We start from the raw sequence: 17,685 nt of genomic DNA on the forward strand, positions 1-17,685 counted from the left end.
TTTCAGTTAATAATGGGACTTGGCACTCAGGGAGCAGAGAAGAAGAGTGCAGCATCTATTGCCTGCTTCCTGGCAGCCAACGGAGCTGACCTCAGCATTCGTAATAAGAAGGGTCAGTCTCCTCTCGATCTCTGCCCTGATCCTAGTCTCTGCAAAGCATTGGCTAAATGTCACAAAGAAAAAGTCAGGTTTGTATAGTCATAAAATACGCAGTTTCCACATCTCTGCTTTCTACAGATTAACTGATGTATTTAAAACACTGTGCCTTTATTAGCAATTGTGTTAAAACATACAAGCTTTTTCTTGACTTTCAATTAATTCTTTACTTTCTGTAGTACACTGAATGCTATTTACAAATGCATTAGTTGAAACTTGCGCAAGTCTCACGGGACTTTCATACATGTTAAATATGGGAGGAGAATGGGAAGGTGGCAACATGCAGGTGGAGTTTGGTAGAACTTCAAACCATCCCAGCAAAGAGAGGGGTGGAAGTCGCTGAAAGAATAACTAAGCATTGCGACAGGTTGCCCAGGGAGGTTGTCAAATCTCTTTCCATGCAAATTTTGAAGACTGGAGTGGACGAAGTGCAGATAACCTGGTGTGAATTCAGTGTTGACGCTGCTTTGAGCAGGTCACCTCCTGAGTACCTGTCAACCTGAATGACTGTATGATTCTGTAAAAAGAGAAGGAGGGATTATGTCTGATGTCTCAGAAGCACTTCTCTAGGAATTATGAATTCAGTGAAGTGTCACGTTATCAAGTGCGTGCAGTACGAGAAGTTCCAGCGTGCTACTTGCCCTAATTGCGCTCCTGCCTTTGGTTTACGTGATTCTCATCCTTAATTCCTGTATGGAAGTCAAAAATGTACTTTCAAAATGTTATGAGGAGAGACTGTTGATGCGGCCCTGGTGTGTAAGGTGATTATTTTCTGCAGAGTTTTTTTGTTCGTGTGTCCATCTGTCTTGGCCTCATTGCTGTGGCTGTTCTTTCTCGCCACCTTTTATGGGCTTGTGCAGGCCGTAGGGATGAGCCGGTTAGGTTCAACGTGCGCTCCCTCTGCTGGGTGAGCAGCAGCATCGGACAAAGGCCCGAGGTGAATTCACTGCAGGAGTTTGGGGGTTCTTTTACAAGCCTGTCATTTGCTAAGTATTGCAAGTACATTCAAGATTCGGGTGTTAAGCTGTGCAGTTCTGAATCTACAGGGTATATCTCTATTAATAAAGTAAACTCTTAAGATGGGAGGGAAGGGGTTTGTTTTTTTACATTCAGGGGACGCTATTCTAACTTGTGTGGCCTGTTTCTGTACAATGTCTTACCTGAGCATGTGACCCTGCACTTTGGTGTCAACTGTAGTTTGGGAAAATGCAGTTTGGATCGCCTTATGATGATACACTGGTGCCTGAATACATAGGATTATAGAGATAAACAGCCAATTGGGGTGTATTTTAAATGAAAAAAATTAAAAATTCTTAAAAGTTAAGCTTGACTGCAAGGTTTCTTTGTAGTGGTCAAGTTGGTTCCCGAAGTCCGTCTATGATCAACAATGATTCTGAAACCTTAGAAGAATGTATGGTATGTTCGGACATGAAGAGAGATACTCTGTTTGGCCCATGCGGACACATCGCCACGTGTTCTCTGTGCTCACCACGGGTGAAAAAATGCCTCATCTGTAAAGAACAAGTTCAATCTAGGACAAAGGTAAAAACTTGCAAAGTTTATTGGTTCTCATTTGTTTTTAATGGAAAAGTAAAAAAAGAGGACAAGGAAAAGTGTAGTATGTTTTAAGCGGTATTTTGCCTTACAGGTGTCTGACTAGATAGAACTAATTTTGCATCATAGTGATATCGCAACATTCTATATTACTCTTTCCTGTTTGCCTGCCCTCTTTCTTGTCCTCCTGCCCTCCTTCTTTCCTCGCCTCCCAATGTCTTTATTGTTCAGGTCCTCAGAGTTCCTAATAGAGTCACCTGAGGATGCTTAATTTAAATAGATTTATTCTCCCCACCCCCCACCCCCCCCCACCCCCCCCGGTTTTTTTCCCCAGTTAAGATAAATAGCTGTGTTTCCTAAAGTATAATTTTCCTGAAGTATAATCCAGTTCTGAGTTCTTTTATTCCTTAAGGCTGCTTGGAAAGATGACTTGCCTGTAAACTGAGTTAGTTAATACATGCTTTTTTTTTTTTTGAAGTTGTTAATTACTTTAAATGTTCACCTTCTCTTTCTTGGGAATCGTTAATTTCGTTATGCTGTCTTTCTCCTTCAGAGTATCAACCAGTTGTCCCGTTTTCTGTGGACCTGATCCCAGTAAGGCTCTCAGGTTTCTGAAATGGTTGCTCCCAAGTATTTTAGACTATATGGCTGCCAACCCTGTTGCTTTTCTCTTTTATTCCCCAGGTTTTATCCTTCTCTTGCTTTTTGGCTGTTTAAAACCAAAAACAACCCAAAAAATTCTCATGTTCCACACACAGGTTTCCTGATCTTTAGAAAACCCAATCTATTCTTTTTATCTTTTTCCAAACAGATTTGACTAGTTCACTTCTGTGGTATTTTTTTTCTCTCTCAGAGTGAATATAGAAATTGTAGATAAGAATTTGTACTGTTTTTACTGTTCACTCCCTTATTTTTACTACTTACACTGTTCAGTATGCTGCCACGCATATTTGCAAAGGCCAGATGTTAACATAGGGTGAGCTCCTTTTCTCTAGACTTTCATTACAGCCAGTGGAAAGGTTCTGCCACTGGGTGATTCAGAGCAGCAAAGTAGGGCTGCTACTTCCACTCATCCATCTAAAGAAGGTAATCTATGGAAATCAGCTTTCCCAGGTGAAAGCTAACCTTGGCGGACAACCTTCCTTTGATTTCTTTTGCTAAATTAGATTGAGAGTGTGGAATATCTGATCAATACTTCTCTTATACTCTTCTAATATAAAAACTTACGGTAATATCTGCAAGGTTAAGAAATGAATGAACCTGGACGACAATTCTATGAACTGGAAGAGTTGGTCCAGGCCAATATGAATGGAGTGGTATGTGGTGTCTGTGGTCACACTATATATACAGTTCATAGCATTAAAGGGCTTGAGAAACTCTAACCCAGAATATTAAAACAAATCACTACAAAAGTCTCTTATAAGTGAATTTCATAGAATCATAGAAAGTCATCTAGTCCAACCCCCCTGCAATGAGCAGGGACATCTTCAACTAGATCAGGTTGCTCAGAGCCATGTCCAACCTGACCTTGAATGTTTCCAGGGATGGGGGATCTGCCATCTCTCTGGGCAACCTGTGCCAGGGTTTCACCACCTTCATTGTAAGATATTTCTTCCTTATATCTAGTCCAAATCTACCGTCTTGTAGTTTAAAACCATCACAAAGGAGAAAAGAATAAAGAAAAACATATACTGTCTTAGCTGCTTCTCGGTGCCTATTAGTGTACTGAACATATAAATATTGCCAGCAAATATCTATTCTTAGAAGTCAGTGTGATAACTCATTTAAGTTGCATTTTGAGGTGCTGAATTAGTTAAAATAACGCTAGAGGAGCTTCTTAAAGTCCATGTGCCTTGTCAAAGAAAGTGCAAAAGCCAAATTAATGTCAAGAGCAGGAGCTGAACTTTTCTTATAGGTGTGTTTATTGTTCTTTACAGATTGAAGAGTGTGTAGTATGTTCAGACAAAAAGGCAGCAGTGCTTTTCCAGCCTTGTGGTCATATGTGTGCCTGTGAGAGTAAGTAAACTTGACGGAAGTTTGGGGGTGTTTTTGACATAATTAATCAGATTGATAAAAGCTCATTAGTAATCTGACATCAGGTCTGATTTTCTTGATAGTCTGGTGTGATAGTCAGAATTTTGTCATTATTTGGTGTGCTGGTAATGAAATGTTTGAAGGACGAACTGGAGATTTTCGAAAATTCAGAAAGCAAGTGCTCTTCCATCTGAGTTACTTAATTGTAAGTAGACTTGCTCAGATTATAGAAGCCTGCTATATATTGTTAAAACTTCTGAAGTAATTAGAATTAACTTAATTGTTTTGTGTCTTTTTTTGATATTCAGATGTGCAAAAGGTGTTTTAAAATAATATCGTAAATAAATATTTAACACGCTTCATTAATAATCTACAGATTTACACAAGGGTCGTATTTTTGCCTAAAAGACACACCGTATATCTTTGCAAAGAGCACCAGTTATGATTCACTCTGATTTATCTCGTATAGCAAGAGAAAAGACATAGGAGATCTCCAGTTTTTGGTTTTGAGAGTATGTGGATGAGGATGCAGTCATCGCCTTGTCACCAGACATTTGAGGGCTTTGTTGAAGGGTCATTTGCCTAGAGAAGAGCAGTCCTTGCTGCTGACAGTCTTCATAAGAGGGAAGATAATCATTCCCATAAGTAACTGCTTACTTGGTCTCGCTAGAGAAGTCTGGTTTCTTCCTCTGTTCCGGCTGAGAAACCTTACATGGAATCACTGACTTCACAGTTATCCTGATCTGGCCTCTTTCACTGTCTGCAGTTGAAAGATGATGAGAGAAGTTTTTTTGATTAGTTTCCCAGGAAGAGGACAGCAAAAAGGTTGATTGCTGTGGTGAAGGATTTCAGAATCTTGAAATTTGTGTAGTTTTTAGGACCCACTCCATTGATTCAGTTACCTTCAGCATTTATGAGACATAATCATTTGCCTTTTGTAGAAGAATTACAGTCTCCTTTCTAGGATTGTCTCAAAAGATACGGATTTACTCTTTTAAGGGTAAGGAGTCACACCTGTTTGCCCCTGGAATATTAGGACAGTAAGTGACATCCTTTGTTCTAAGAGAAGAAGCAGGTAGTCAAGACATTCTTGGAGGTTCTGGTCTCAAATGTGTGAGGTTTCACTTTTTTAACTTCTGTAATTCTTGTGGAATAGACATCCATTTGGAGAAAGAGGAATCTGCTTACTTGAAATATGTTAAAAGAACATAAACAGAATAGATTTACTGTGAATCCCAAACAAGATATTGTTCATTGGTGTGATTTGCAGAAAATGATGTGAAGATGAACACAAGTAGTTATTCATACTACAAGCATCTATTATGGTACTGCTGTATAGTTACTGCGAATAAACAAGCTTATGGGTAGGAAAGAAGAAAAATGAAATAGCAGGATTCGGAGTTGATTTATTTCTCTGTACTCTCAGATTGTGCAAGCCTGATGAAGAAATGTGTACAGTGTCGGGCAGTGGTTGAGCGAAGAGTGCCTTTCATAATGTGCTGCGGAGGTAAAGGTACAGAAGATACCACTGATGATATTTGTGAGTGATTCCAAAACCATACTCTTTCACATTCCCCTACTAACTTCCTATTCTCGTTCTTTTAAATGACCTAAATCTCTCCTCTCCTTTTTAAAGAGAATAATAAAAGCAGTATTAAGCCAGGTGTCCATTTGCTGTTTTTACTGCGTGTTCCATTGGTAGTAGCAGATGTGATGGCAACACCAGTCATTACTCTGAGGGATTGCTTCCAGCACCCAGAGTAGAAGCTGAAACATATACGACTTCTTGGCTACTTAATAATGTCCTGTGAAGCAAAAGCTGAAGGTTGTCTGTAATTGTGCAAATAAATGTTTGGGGTTTTTTCTACTTTTGGACCACTCTGACTGATAAAGGAATGGTAAATATTTTGCATCTAGGTGCAAGCAATTTTCACGACAGACTTCAGTTTTACATCTTTTGCTTTGACTAGTTTTTTAACTTCTTGTGACTTTTCTGAATAATTTCTATTAATTATTTGTATTTACTCTGTGTGTGTGTTTGTGGTATGCGGTGTTTGAATTGAATTTACATGAATTGGAATGTTAGGTCATTCTAGTCATGCTGTTCCTAAATAGATAGTTTTGAACACCAAATAGAATCAGCTGTGTAGATAAAGTCTTTTCAGTGTGAAAGTATTTGACTTTAAATTTTTTTGCACATATAAAAAATACTGCAGGTACTTCACTGACAGTTAAGAACTCTGAGAACATTAAGGGGCTACAGGCATTTTGAGAGTCATTATTGAGGAAATATTTGTCAAAGAAGCTTTGCCCCTAAACTCAAAAGTTCTTTATAAAATTGAGCTGCAGTGATGTTGTAGTGAATTTAATTCGATTATCTAATATTTTTGACTAACATTATTTCAGATAATTGCAAAACTGTGGTTAGTACACTGGAAATAATTATTCCTGTTTCATTAGAATGATGCATAATCACATATCTTTATTTTCTATAAATTACAGCAAGTGGAAACATTCCAGTTTTGCAGAAAGACAAAGACAACACCAATGTCAATGCGGATGTACAGAAACTGCAGCAACAGTTACAAGACATCAAGGAACAGGTAAAAGTGCTGGGTAAAAATTTTATGGACCACTAAAATAATTGGAAAAAGCCAAAGTATCTTTTGTTATTTAAAACAAAATGGCATGTTGAATGTTTCCGTTCTTAAATTTTAATTAAATAACCAATATTTTTTGTGTGTAATGTGGCTTGTATGTTCATGAACAATGACTGGCAGTTACCTCTTGTATGAAGGCTGTAGTTTATGTACTCTTCAAAAAAATGTGTGGTTGCAAAATTAAAACCTTTGAAAGTACTATACATGTAATATGAATATTTGGAATGTAAATTATAAAGTTTCTTTTGTAATTATGGATAGTGTCAGCAGGAGGAAATTGATACAAATTCGTTATAGATTGTATTGATTATTTATTGGGTAAGTTACATGCAATTCAGAAACCTAATGAAAACCAAAAATTAATGTTTCAGATAACTGATAGTTACCTATTTAAATTTGTTACGTCTGTAAGTCTAGTTCCATTAGAAGTGCTTAAGTAGTTGTCTACCTGCAGAACTTCCCTGTGTTAAATTACTAAATGGTTTCCTTGCTTTTCCATCTGAACAAAGAAAAACTTTTTATTTTGCGATTTTTTTCAGCCGTAAAGGACCTGGGGTATCTGACTATTGTATGAACTTACTCTCTTAAAACCCTGATAGAGTGAATTTTGGCTTCCCTACATATAACACAATTGGAAAAAACTTTTAATGGATACAGGAAACAGAGAAGTTTTCTTAGTGTATTTCTTGCCTTCTCCTCTTTACTGCAGCCAGTAATAGTTCAATGATGGCAGTGTCGCATCTGGTCCTGGTAGTTGTTGCTCTCAGCTGTTCATGTGCCTGAAAGCTAAGACTAGAGTGTTTAGATCACCAGTTTTAGGGCCCATATCTCTAAATACCTTAAATTTAAGAGCTGATATGCAGTCAAGTTTTAACCCCACCGTCATGTTTGTGGAGAACTGTTCCTGTTGTATGGAAACTTGGCCAACACTCCAGTAACAGAAATTCAACTATCCAATTCAAAAGAGATTCCCGTGTTGTTTTTGTCTGTAAAAGAACATGCAGATTAAAAATTGACAGTTGAAAAATGCATGTCTGTCTTGACAATAGCATTTGGAGTTTCTAGATATCTCTGATATCTTACATCTACTGTATAGCTTCTGTTTTACTTTTTAACATCGGATTAAAAGAATAAGGTTACTGCTTTGGCATTTAAAATGATATATGCAAAACATGCAGATGAATGCTTAAATACAAGTAATCTATTTTCTTCAGATGTATTTTTTTCTTCTTACTTTATTTTAGCAGTTTATAAAAGATTGGAGTTCTGTTTGGGTATGCTTTGGGTATGTTCATGTATAGGGACTTGAAAGGAAAACTACTGCATTTTGCAGTTTTTCTTTCTTGATTAGATGTGATCTCATTTTTTTCAGTTTTCCTAGGGTGCTCTTTTATTTGTAACAGTTTTGTCTTACCTTTGGGATTTGGTAGCCAGAAGTTTTGTAATATCAGAAAGTTATGCTGTATTAGGGAGCAGATAATAATTACTTTATACATCTCATTTTCTAGTTGTATCTTCTGTTTTTCACATTTGCGGTAGTAAGAAAGATCTAATACTGGAATGCTTTGAGAATTTAAGTGCACTCTTCAGCTTTGAAATGCCCTTTTGTCTGATAATTGATTTTAAATCAGTATAAAACTGAAGATTGTTCAACGCTTCTGACTAGAAAGAGGTGGCTCTGGTTGTTCTTGTGTGCATCTTGGCTTGAGACTCATTCATGTTTTCCTTAGCGTCTTTTCTGCTTATTCTTGTGACAGGGCAAGCTGTGTATCGTACTTATAAGTAGCAAGTTGGATTTGATTAAAATTAGTCATCTCATCTTTTAAATTTGTGCTTGAAATGATGCACAGCATTCTACTATAACTGTGTATTCTTTTGATTTGTGCTTTAACAGTTCAGTCTTCGTGTTACACTGATATTTTTGTACTTAAAATTAATTTGTTCTCTTTCAGCAGGTATAATCCTATGTTTCAACTCATACCTTCAATGATAATCTAATATGTTAGTGCAGCAAGCTTTTAAAACCATTTCTGGTGCCAAGCAGAAGTGATGCTGATGTCAACAGAGTCTCCCACATCTGATGACCACACCATTCTTCAGGGATTCCCTGATTGTGAACCCTTTTGACTGTAATTGCAATACCTTCACTCCATTTCATACATAATCACCCTCATCTGTCTAATGTCTTGTGTATGTTCCTTCACCATACTTACATCACTTTATTTCTCCTTAAAAATAAATTTATTTTGTCACTATGCACCTGTATATTGATGGAAAAACTATTTTTAGTAATGAGGAACACTTCATTAGCGGTTAGAAATTGATTTTAAATGCAAACCCGCTATACTTAGTTACAGTGAGCGCTTATTAAAACAATTTTAATTACCTAAAGAAATAATTCTCACATAGAGCAGGTATAGTACCTTTTTATACGATTTGTTTTCTTTCAAAAGATGTGAGTCAAATGATTCATGCAGATAAAAAAAAGTAGATTGTGGTTTCACACAGAGAATGCTCTAACAAACTAATAGTACAATAGAAACAGATATTGCTTATTTCCTGCTGCTGTGGCACAAATTGGGTATAAAGCATGCAATGAACTTTCTTCCACTATAAAAGTGCGTATAAGCTGGTTGTTAAGTAACAAATGCTCCTTGAAAGTTGGATAAAACTCAGTTTGTGGGCTTGTATCCCACTGGGAAACTGCTGAACTAATCAAGAAAGTCCTTGTCAGAATAGAATTGCATAGCCAACAGGAAGCTTGGTTGTTCCTGCCAGCTGAATTCTCCTACTGTATGAAGTAACTTAAATGTTAAAATGGTATCATATTAAGAAATTAAACACCTAATGTGTTTTAAATCCTCTGCATTTGTACTAAGCTGGAGAAATTGGGCAGTTTGCTAATACAGCATGCAGTTGTAGAAAAGATCTATAAAATGAAAATGCTAATATTGCTGTGCTTCACTGAATGAAATAATTGAAAGTAATAGTACTTAAACAGATTATTTTTTTTTTCCTATTTCTGAGTCTCTTGCTGGATATTTTCATTTTGAAATGATGGTGTGACATTTGGAGAGAAACAGACCCTTGTAACTTCAGTCATTCTGACATATGTGGGCACAAAAGCAAATAATTAAGCTAAAAACGTAGAACAAAGGCTACAAGTTTTTTCTCCAAAGATAAGATTTAGGTTACCTTTGTCAAAGGACATCATGTCAATGCTATCAGGTTATAGACATCTGTTGGGGACAGCTATATATTCGTTGAAAATAGCTCTTTCATTGATATTTGAAGACTGTAGGTTACTGGAGGAAGAATGCTCTAATTGCCCCATCGGGGTGTGTAGGTGATGACTTGGTGTGACTGGAAAAATAAGCAGGACTGACAGATAGTTGGACTTCTGCAAATTTTTAATTGAAGAGTGTGTAGTTATAGTACTGTGGAAATTCTGATGAAGCCGGAGCACAGGATTTTTAGGAAGAGTGAAGGAACTTTTTTTAAACATAAATTGACATCAGGTCTTGTCTGGAAGTTTTACATTCCTTCTAGGCTGTTATACCGGTATCCTGGAGATTAAAATAGGTATTTGGCTGGATTCCATGACAATTTCAACTCTGTATAACCAGACTGATGGTTAATTTTTTGGCCTTCAACTAAGTTATCTACCCTAGGAAGTACTACGCATTGATTCCGTAGAAAGTATTCTCTAAGGTTATAGTGAGTAGGGTTCCTGCTGTGGATTCTCTCTTTCAGGAGACAAACAAACTGAAGTAAAACCCCCATTGATGAGTACGGAAATGAGTCACAGGTGCAAGGTGGTGATAAAATGAATTTGCATTTGAAATATGAGCCCTGTCAGTATTTTGTGTTATATGAGATCAACATTTATAAGTGTTAGATACTGGTAGTGTGTCTCACATCTGAGGACATCTTAGATTTGATTTGTTGGACTGCAGAATGGTCTTAACAATTATCATGTTATAACATCTATTCATTTACTAACCTTTGATGAACTGTTATAAATGAAATCCTAATGTGGCTGCAGTATGTTTATGGTGAAGGAACATCCCTTACCAAAACGTCAATTTCTGCATGTGACAAAAGGTGAAGGACATTGTTCCTTCGTGGCTTGGTACAAAATGAACTTTGCTGTTGAAGAACTTCAGGAGATCTTTTTTTGGGCATTGGCTGTCACTTTAATGTTCAGCAATTAAAACTGATTTTAAAAGTTTGCTGTGCTACTGTTATGACTGAAGGTCACAGATTTATTAAACTGTTCTTAATTTGAAACTTGAAGTGCTCTTTTGGTTGAAAAATCTGGATTACTTCCGTGAACAAAGGCTGGAATTGCCAGTATTGAGTCTTTATGTGTTATATTGATTATGCAGGATTTTTATTACTTCTGCATGTGTTCAGTGCTTGGTGTTTAGAGGTAAGTATATGAATGGCTTGGTAGCCTGAAAAGAAATTGGTAAATCATTACCTGAGCATTGCACACATAAAGCTGTTTGTGTTGTGTTTGTTCCCTGGAAGAATAGGGAATGTTGCTGAAGAATGTCTTAATGTTTCACACTTGGGTAGTGATATTGAAAATGTGGTGTCAGCCTTCTACTGGGTAGCCTTATTTAAAGGGATCATATTTGGAAAGAAGCTACATAGTTTTTTGTGGCATGATGGCGTAGGAAAACCCCAAATATTTTAAGTCAATGTGAAGTAAAAATGTGATTTTTTTAAAAAAAGTATTTCGTTTTCACTTTAGTGCCTGGGTCATGCTATGGCAATAATCTGCTATGCTTAAGATGACATATTTGTTGTTAAATGGCAATAATTTATATATTGCATATTCGATACTGTATCACTACTGCCATTGACTATGTAACCTGTCAAAATCTTTTACAGACTATGTGTCCCGTCTGTTTGGACCGTCTGAAGAATATGATCTTTCTCTGTGGCCATGGAACGTGTCAGCTTTGTGGAGACCGAATGAGTGAATGCCCTATATGCCGCAAGGCAATTGAACGAAGGATCCTTTTGTATTAAGTAGTGGAACCAGTGTCTTTTATTAGCTTATGAAATAATAAGGACATTTTGATGATTTAAATCTCTGTAAGTTTGAAAGGCAGTCAAGGGTTCTAATGAAAACATTTCTAATACTGTAGAACAGGTTCATTACATGGTAATTGTTTAAAGACTGTGAACACATCAAAAAAGAGAACAGTATTTGAACAGTCAGCTTTTAGCATTACTCTTAAAAATATCTAAGCCTGAAGCTAATTTAAAGCAGTCTTTTTTTTCATTTTCTTTCTGTCTTCTTCCCCTTAAAATGTAAAGGGACAATCTTATTTTGGTTTTGTTCATGTTTTTTTAATGTATGTATCAAGTGTCAAGTGATGTAAGGGGTTTTTTTTATATTGTCAGTTAATATCAGATATAAATATTCAGGATTTTTGTTTTATGCTTCTCTGGAGAATGTGCACATTTCCTGTGACAGTTATGATTCACAATATTTCTGTGTTGAAATATACAATGATGCAAAATCAATACAAAGCGAATACACAGTTGTAATAACTATACTATTCCCATAAGATCAGGCTTCAAAATACAGTCTTAAGGTAATTCGAACTTCATCGTGCCCTTTGTTGCTGAGGATGGGCTGGGAAGGAAACACTAAAAAGACAAATTTAGTTTAGAAATATTACGTTCCCAAAACTGCACTTCAGTCTAACAGGTTCAAGATAACGTAAATAGTGAACTTAATTCTGCTAGCCACATAATTTTGTATGGAATTGCTTTTAACTTGACTGGAAAGGAAAACATTGGAGCAATGTGTCAGTTATCCATTTCAGATGAGTGAATTTGATCAGTTGTAGAGGAACATATATATATGTGTGTGTATATATATATGGGGCAATTTAAAAATTCTGTGTCTCTGAATTAGGAAAAAGCTAGAGATTCCTTCTCTTAAATTAGTTTTATTGTCTCCAGGAAAACAGTGTCAACAGCAAAAGAGAAGACTTAATATTGCTTATTCATCTAAGTTGGGTGTTAACACCAGCAATTATCTGTGAACATCAATGGGTAATACTGCAAATGAAGGTATTGCTGACAGAGCAGTGAATTTTGTGAGCCATGCTTAGGTGAGTTGAAGTTGGGTGAAGGGAAGTGTCTCTCACTGATGTGACATGAAGAGGTGTTCCTGACCCTGAAAGTGCTGCTGTCAGGAACTGCAAACTATTAACATTTTGATAACAAGTACATCCTTCCATCTTTTTGGATGCAAGAAAGTATGCTGGTTTAAGGATCTCTTGTAGCTGAAAGGAATGTGTGCTTACTCCGAAATGATTTGACAGTTTCCTGAGCACGTAGTTTATGTAGCCCTTTGCTATTGTGCCGACTTCATTTGGATGTGCTCTTGCAGAATAATAAAGAAATCCATACTGGAGTCACTCAGGTGCCTTACTTGCAGCTAAGATTAGTTTCTCATTTAATTCTCATTGCATATGTCAAAAATGTGGCAAAAGGGATAGTTCAGGGGAAGATCCATGTAAGGGTAAAGGCACAAAATTGTGATCTCTTCAGAAAATCGATCTTGGTCTTCTGAAGCTTATGTTGATGTGCTTGAATTGTGCAAATGTTGGCAAAAGTCTCAGAAGAATGTTACTAGTAAACTGTAAAGATAGATGAACTTTTAACCAGTAAGTTTTAAACACTGAATAGAGTTTTCCAGGAAACAACTATGGTGATGTATTGTAAAAAATGTATGTAGAGTGGCTTTTAACATGGCAAAGGGATGTAATACACAGCTTTTCTGTAGCCATCTTTAATCCTGATCCAGAATTGCAAATGTTCATCATTCTTTCCAGTAATTTTTCATTGGACACAATCTCAATCTGGAGTCAATATAGTAGTCTGTTTTATTTTGTATACTAGTAGTCATCTGTTCTTAGATAATCTGTGTATCTATCTTTTTGGCCAAATGAAATGGCCCTCCCTTTCCTTGCTTCTTGGGTCCTTATTCTAGAATATCAAGACTTCAAGGAGCTTTGGAAAGTTTTTGATATAAGGCGCTTTTTTTCTCATCAGGATTTCACCTCTTAAGCTCTGAGTGCGTCTGAGTGTTGGCTGCAATTTTCCTTTGGCCGATATGCACGTTGCTAAGTCTGATTTTTTTTTTTAAATTTTTTTTTTGTGTGTAGCATGTTTGACAGTTGAACTTTCTACAGTAGGCTTCAGTTTCCTGTCAAGTCTTCCTCTCAAAGTAATTTTATAATAGGGTGTGCCATTTGACAATCCATTCTGCGTTTTATCCTGTAGTACATCAGATCTGTACCTCAGTTTCCTGTGGCTCTGGTAGACATATTTTGAATATTGTGTCCTATTTATTTTTCAAGGGGACCTCTATAAACTGTTATCAGCACAAAGGCAGGGTGGATTTATTCTTGATAATGCAGTTGGCATTTTCCTAATTCTTTTTCACTGGAACTAGCCAGAATTACTTGAAAGTATTTCAACTTTGCATCAGTTGAATAATTCAGCTGAGTAAGAACAGATCTAAAGCATCCTGGGTGGAAAACTGGAGTCAAATGTTAAATACTCCTTGTGTGCAGGAGACACAGGTTGTAGCGTAGATAGGCAAGTGCTCTGTTAGGTTTGTGCTTTTCAACAGAGAAGCTATAAGTTACTTTCTAATACTTATAATACTTGGATGCCATCACAGTCTTACGGAAATAGAGACGATGACAAGTATTGCTATAGGAGCAACTGTGGTCTTCTAGACTGTAGTCACACCAGATGTATGTGACTAATTTTAACTGGCCCAATGAGTCCAATCACAAACTTAAATGCAAAGTATGTCAGTGTCAGGGATTTAACTTGATGGTGCCATAAGAAACAGCTGAATTAGAGAAACTAGGCAAGCTAACCAACATGCTTAAATTATGAATATAGGCCTCTTATTGACAGGTGAAAAAGCCGTCTCTTACTGGGAACGCTACACAGTGCTTGCCTTTCAGAAAACTTAATGACAAAAAATGTTTGCAAATCCAGTGTCACTTATAGAAACAGATACTTGGATTCACGCACTGCCTTTGGATTCTGATGTAGAGGTGAAAGAATGTTGTTGAGGAAGTTAGTGAGTTCATTCACTCAATTTAGTCTGGTATCATCTGTGCAGTGTGCACAGAGTGCAAATGTTTAATTGGATAACACTTAAATAATCAAAGGACGAAAAACAGAAGCTCAGTTGTAAGCCAGAGGGAATCATGATAAGTAGGACAGTCCTGTGTCCTTGTGCCGCTGTCTTCATCAAAAGATGAAAGTAAAAATCTCATTATTACTATCGTAACCATTATTCGGGAGCAAAGTGAAAATGAGAGAAAAATCTGTAAGGCATTTATCTCTAATATACCATAAAACCATAAAATGTAGGGTTTGAAATGTAGGTTTTTATTATGATTATCCCCCAGTATTTAATAGCATTTTTGAAATTAAAACTGCATGAAATATCTCAGTTTGTTTCTTGGAACGATCAAGAAGATGCCTAATAATATGCATTGTTCAGATGTAAGGTACGCTCAGCTGTTTAACTAAAACTATTTTTTCAATTTAGTAAAACACATAAATAGTCACATCAGTACATGGTGATTTAAAGTATGAAGACAACCTAAGAGGCTAACAGAGTATGCTAAATAGCTGTATCTTGTTAACTTTTGTGTAACTAAGACTTTTTTTTCCCGAAACCTACTGTCACTTACTATACCCCAAGCTCATACGGCACTTCTCAGAATTTGGGCTATTATTACCTACTTTGCATTTGTTGAAATACTGTGCACTTGTATGTTGGGGTTTGGAGGAATCCCTTTTTGCTGAAGTGGACACTGAAAATCAGACCGGCAAGAGAATAAACAAGTCACTTTGTAAATGTGAAAGTTTGATTAGGAGGGGTCGTTCTTAAGTTGGACTGGGTGAGGATATAGCAGATTTGCACAAGTACTTGTGCCTTGTTAGCATAGTCTTACAATCGGTATTTTAGCTTCTTTTAAAGACACGAAATGGTCTTTAAAAATAGTCTGATTTAAGCCCTTATTGTGTAGATATTTTCTAGAGATGAAGTTTTATGTATGCCTAATTATTTTTAGCAGTATTAATTGCAGAATTGCAGTTTGTGTAAACACTAAATTGTTTGAAGAGGCTGCTTTGAGCTAGTGATCTAAGCTTCCTTTACAAAATTAAATGTCAGAAGCTTAATTTTACTCTTCCAGTAGCAGCTGGTGAACCGAAGAGCCTATCCTGTTCTTTGTGCTGCATGGGTCAAGTTTTCACTTAAAAAAGAAAAAAAACCCAACACCCAACAGCACTACAGGCTAACTTTTAGCAGTGCTACCTCCTTTCTGTCAAAGTACTGAATTCCTCTCTAGTTGTTCTTTGTCTTTGGAAAGGGATGGGAAACACATCAGTTTTGTTTTATTTCATCAGTTTTGATGTCTGAATACATTACAAAGGTTTTTCACTGACTGTATAAATTACGTACAATAGAAGTGTGTGATTTGCCACAATGTACATTGTATATCATTCTTGCTTAAGTTGCTAGAATTTGTACTATTGTCTTTTTATGCATTTCATAACTTTTTTTGTGTTGACAAAGCAAAACTGTTATCTGCAGAAGTTTTAGTACGTGCCATTTTTATAGCTAAGCCTGTGGTAAATACAAAAGTTCTGACTCAGGGCTTTTTAACAACTTAAACACGTTCACAATATTCTTCAGCACATCTTGGAGAATATTAGAGATTTAATGACTGTACAGTGCCTTGATAGAACTATTGAATGGGCAGCCGCCATAGAGTCCTTACAGAATGCAAGTATCTTTTGAATCCAGGTGATGGGTTGATGTTAATATAATTGTAATACCCCTGCCATGGATTTATAAACTTGTATATATTTTCTGTAAAGGAAAATTTGGCAAACTTAGGTTTTGCTAAGCTTTCTGAAAGTTGTTTGATTGTCGCACCGGTCATGGGGGTCTGAAGGGCATAGCATTCAAATTTACAGAAGCAGCATTTGTGACCGAGATGGCTGATAAAATGTTCTGTGTGTGATGTTTTTAGTGTGAGGGGAGGGGTCATTGTATAAACGAAAATGTAAAAATACCTGCTTTACTCTGGCCCAGTAAGTCTTTTATAGGAGAGAGAGAGAGAAATAATCGGCAACAAATCTGTATGTTTGCATGCCATGTCATAGTTAAAAAAATTTAAGTCTCATTTTGACCTTCTAGGAAATACTTTCTTTGTCCCGAGCTTAGTGTCTTTATGAATGCAAACTATTCGTATTAGAAAACAGGTTTTTACTGAACCACAGGAACATTTTTTGCTTTTGTTAAAACCAACTTTGTATTTTCAGTAAACTGTAGATTTTGACATGACTGTTTATTGGATAAATTTAAGGTCGTCTGTGTGAATGTAGTGGATTTCTGTATGCGGATAGCATTATATAATTGCTTTCATTAAAGCCGCTTAGCAAGGTCTAAGCTTTTTCAAAGGAAATGCTAATGTACTGTATGGTTAATAAAACTTATTATATATGCTGACTTTTTCAAAAGCTTTGATTTAAAAGTGTAATTGGAGTGAATCAATACTGATTTTTTTGTGCACACATCATTGGGAAAGGGACTTGGTCGCTCATTTGACTTCCTCCTTCATAGTTGTAGATGTCACTACGGAATTAAAAAATTGTATATGTGAACAAATGCTTGGTATCTCTGTTAGTTGTTGACATATAATGTTTAAAAATGCACCAGACTTTATTTCTTGAGAAAGTTTGCAATCCAAACTTCAAAAAAATCTGGTTTGGTTTCTTTTTTTTTTTTTAAAATAACGTGTCCCTGAAGAGTGAGTTTGTAGCAACATCAGAAATGCTATGTGCCTTTGAATCTCCCAGATACTCAAATATTATTTAAGCAGCACGGTAGAAGTATGAAGAATGGATTATAGAACAACAAAAAGGTTGATTTTTAAATTTTTATCTATGGCATGTGTGCAAATTTTTCTGTGAATATGCAGTTCATAATACTGATTAGAGCTGCTGTTAAGTGTATATTGGACTCCAGGTTTACTCATAATTGAATTGCCTTTATAGATCTGGCTACATGAATGTGATCATTTAAAAATCTCCTGCCAGATACGGTAACTCCCATATTCTGAGACAACAGTTGCTGCATCATAGTTTATACTTTTACGATTCAATTTAATGGATGCATTAAAAAAATTATCTATATATGTAATGAAAG

The 17,685-nt window shown here is 36.2% G+C and overlaps 1 protein-coding gene across 3 annotated transcripts in view; it reads left to right on the forward strand.

The window, feature by feature from the left end:
• MIB1 (MIB E3 ubiquitin protein ligase 1) overlaps nucleotides 1-16,986 on the forward strand; it is an 84,120-nt gene extending 67,134 nt beyond the window's left edge. For 2 of the 3 annotated variants that reach the window (XM_063326692.1, XM_063326694.1), the window contains exons 16-21: nucleotides 7-188; nucleotides 1,506-1,698; nucleotides 3,648-3,726; nucleotides 5,171-5,284; nucleotides 6,247-6,347; nucleotides 11,304-16,986. In XM_063326692.1, coding sequence (XP_063182762.1) covers nucleotides 7-188; nucleotides 1,506-1,698; nucleotides 3,648-3,726; nucleotides 5,171-5,284; nucleotides 6,247-6,347; nucleotides 11,304-11,444 — 810 coding nt within the window. In that variant the 3' untranslated portion in view covers nucleotides 11,445-16,986. The remainder of the gene's footprint in view (nucleotides 1-6; nucleotides 189-1,505; nucleotides 1,699-3,647; nucleotides 3,727-5,170; nucleotides 5,285-6,246; nucleotides 6,348-11,303) is intronic. The other variant, XM_063326693.1, reaches the window with a different exon arrangement.
• The last annotated feature ends 699 nt before the right edge of the window (nucleotides 16,987-17,685 follow it).

The sequence above is a fragment of the Chroicocephalus ridibundus genome, chromosome 2 (genome assembly GCF_963924245.1).
Source record: "Chroicocephalus ridibundus chromosome 2, bChrRid1.1, whole genome shotgun sequence".
Lineage (NCBI taxonomy): Eukaryota > Metazoa > Chordata > Aves > Charadriiformes > Laridae > Chroicocephalus > Chroicocephalus ridibundus.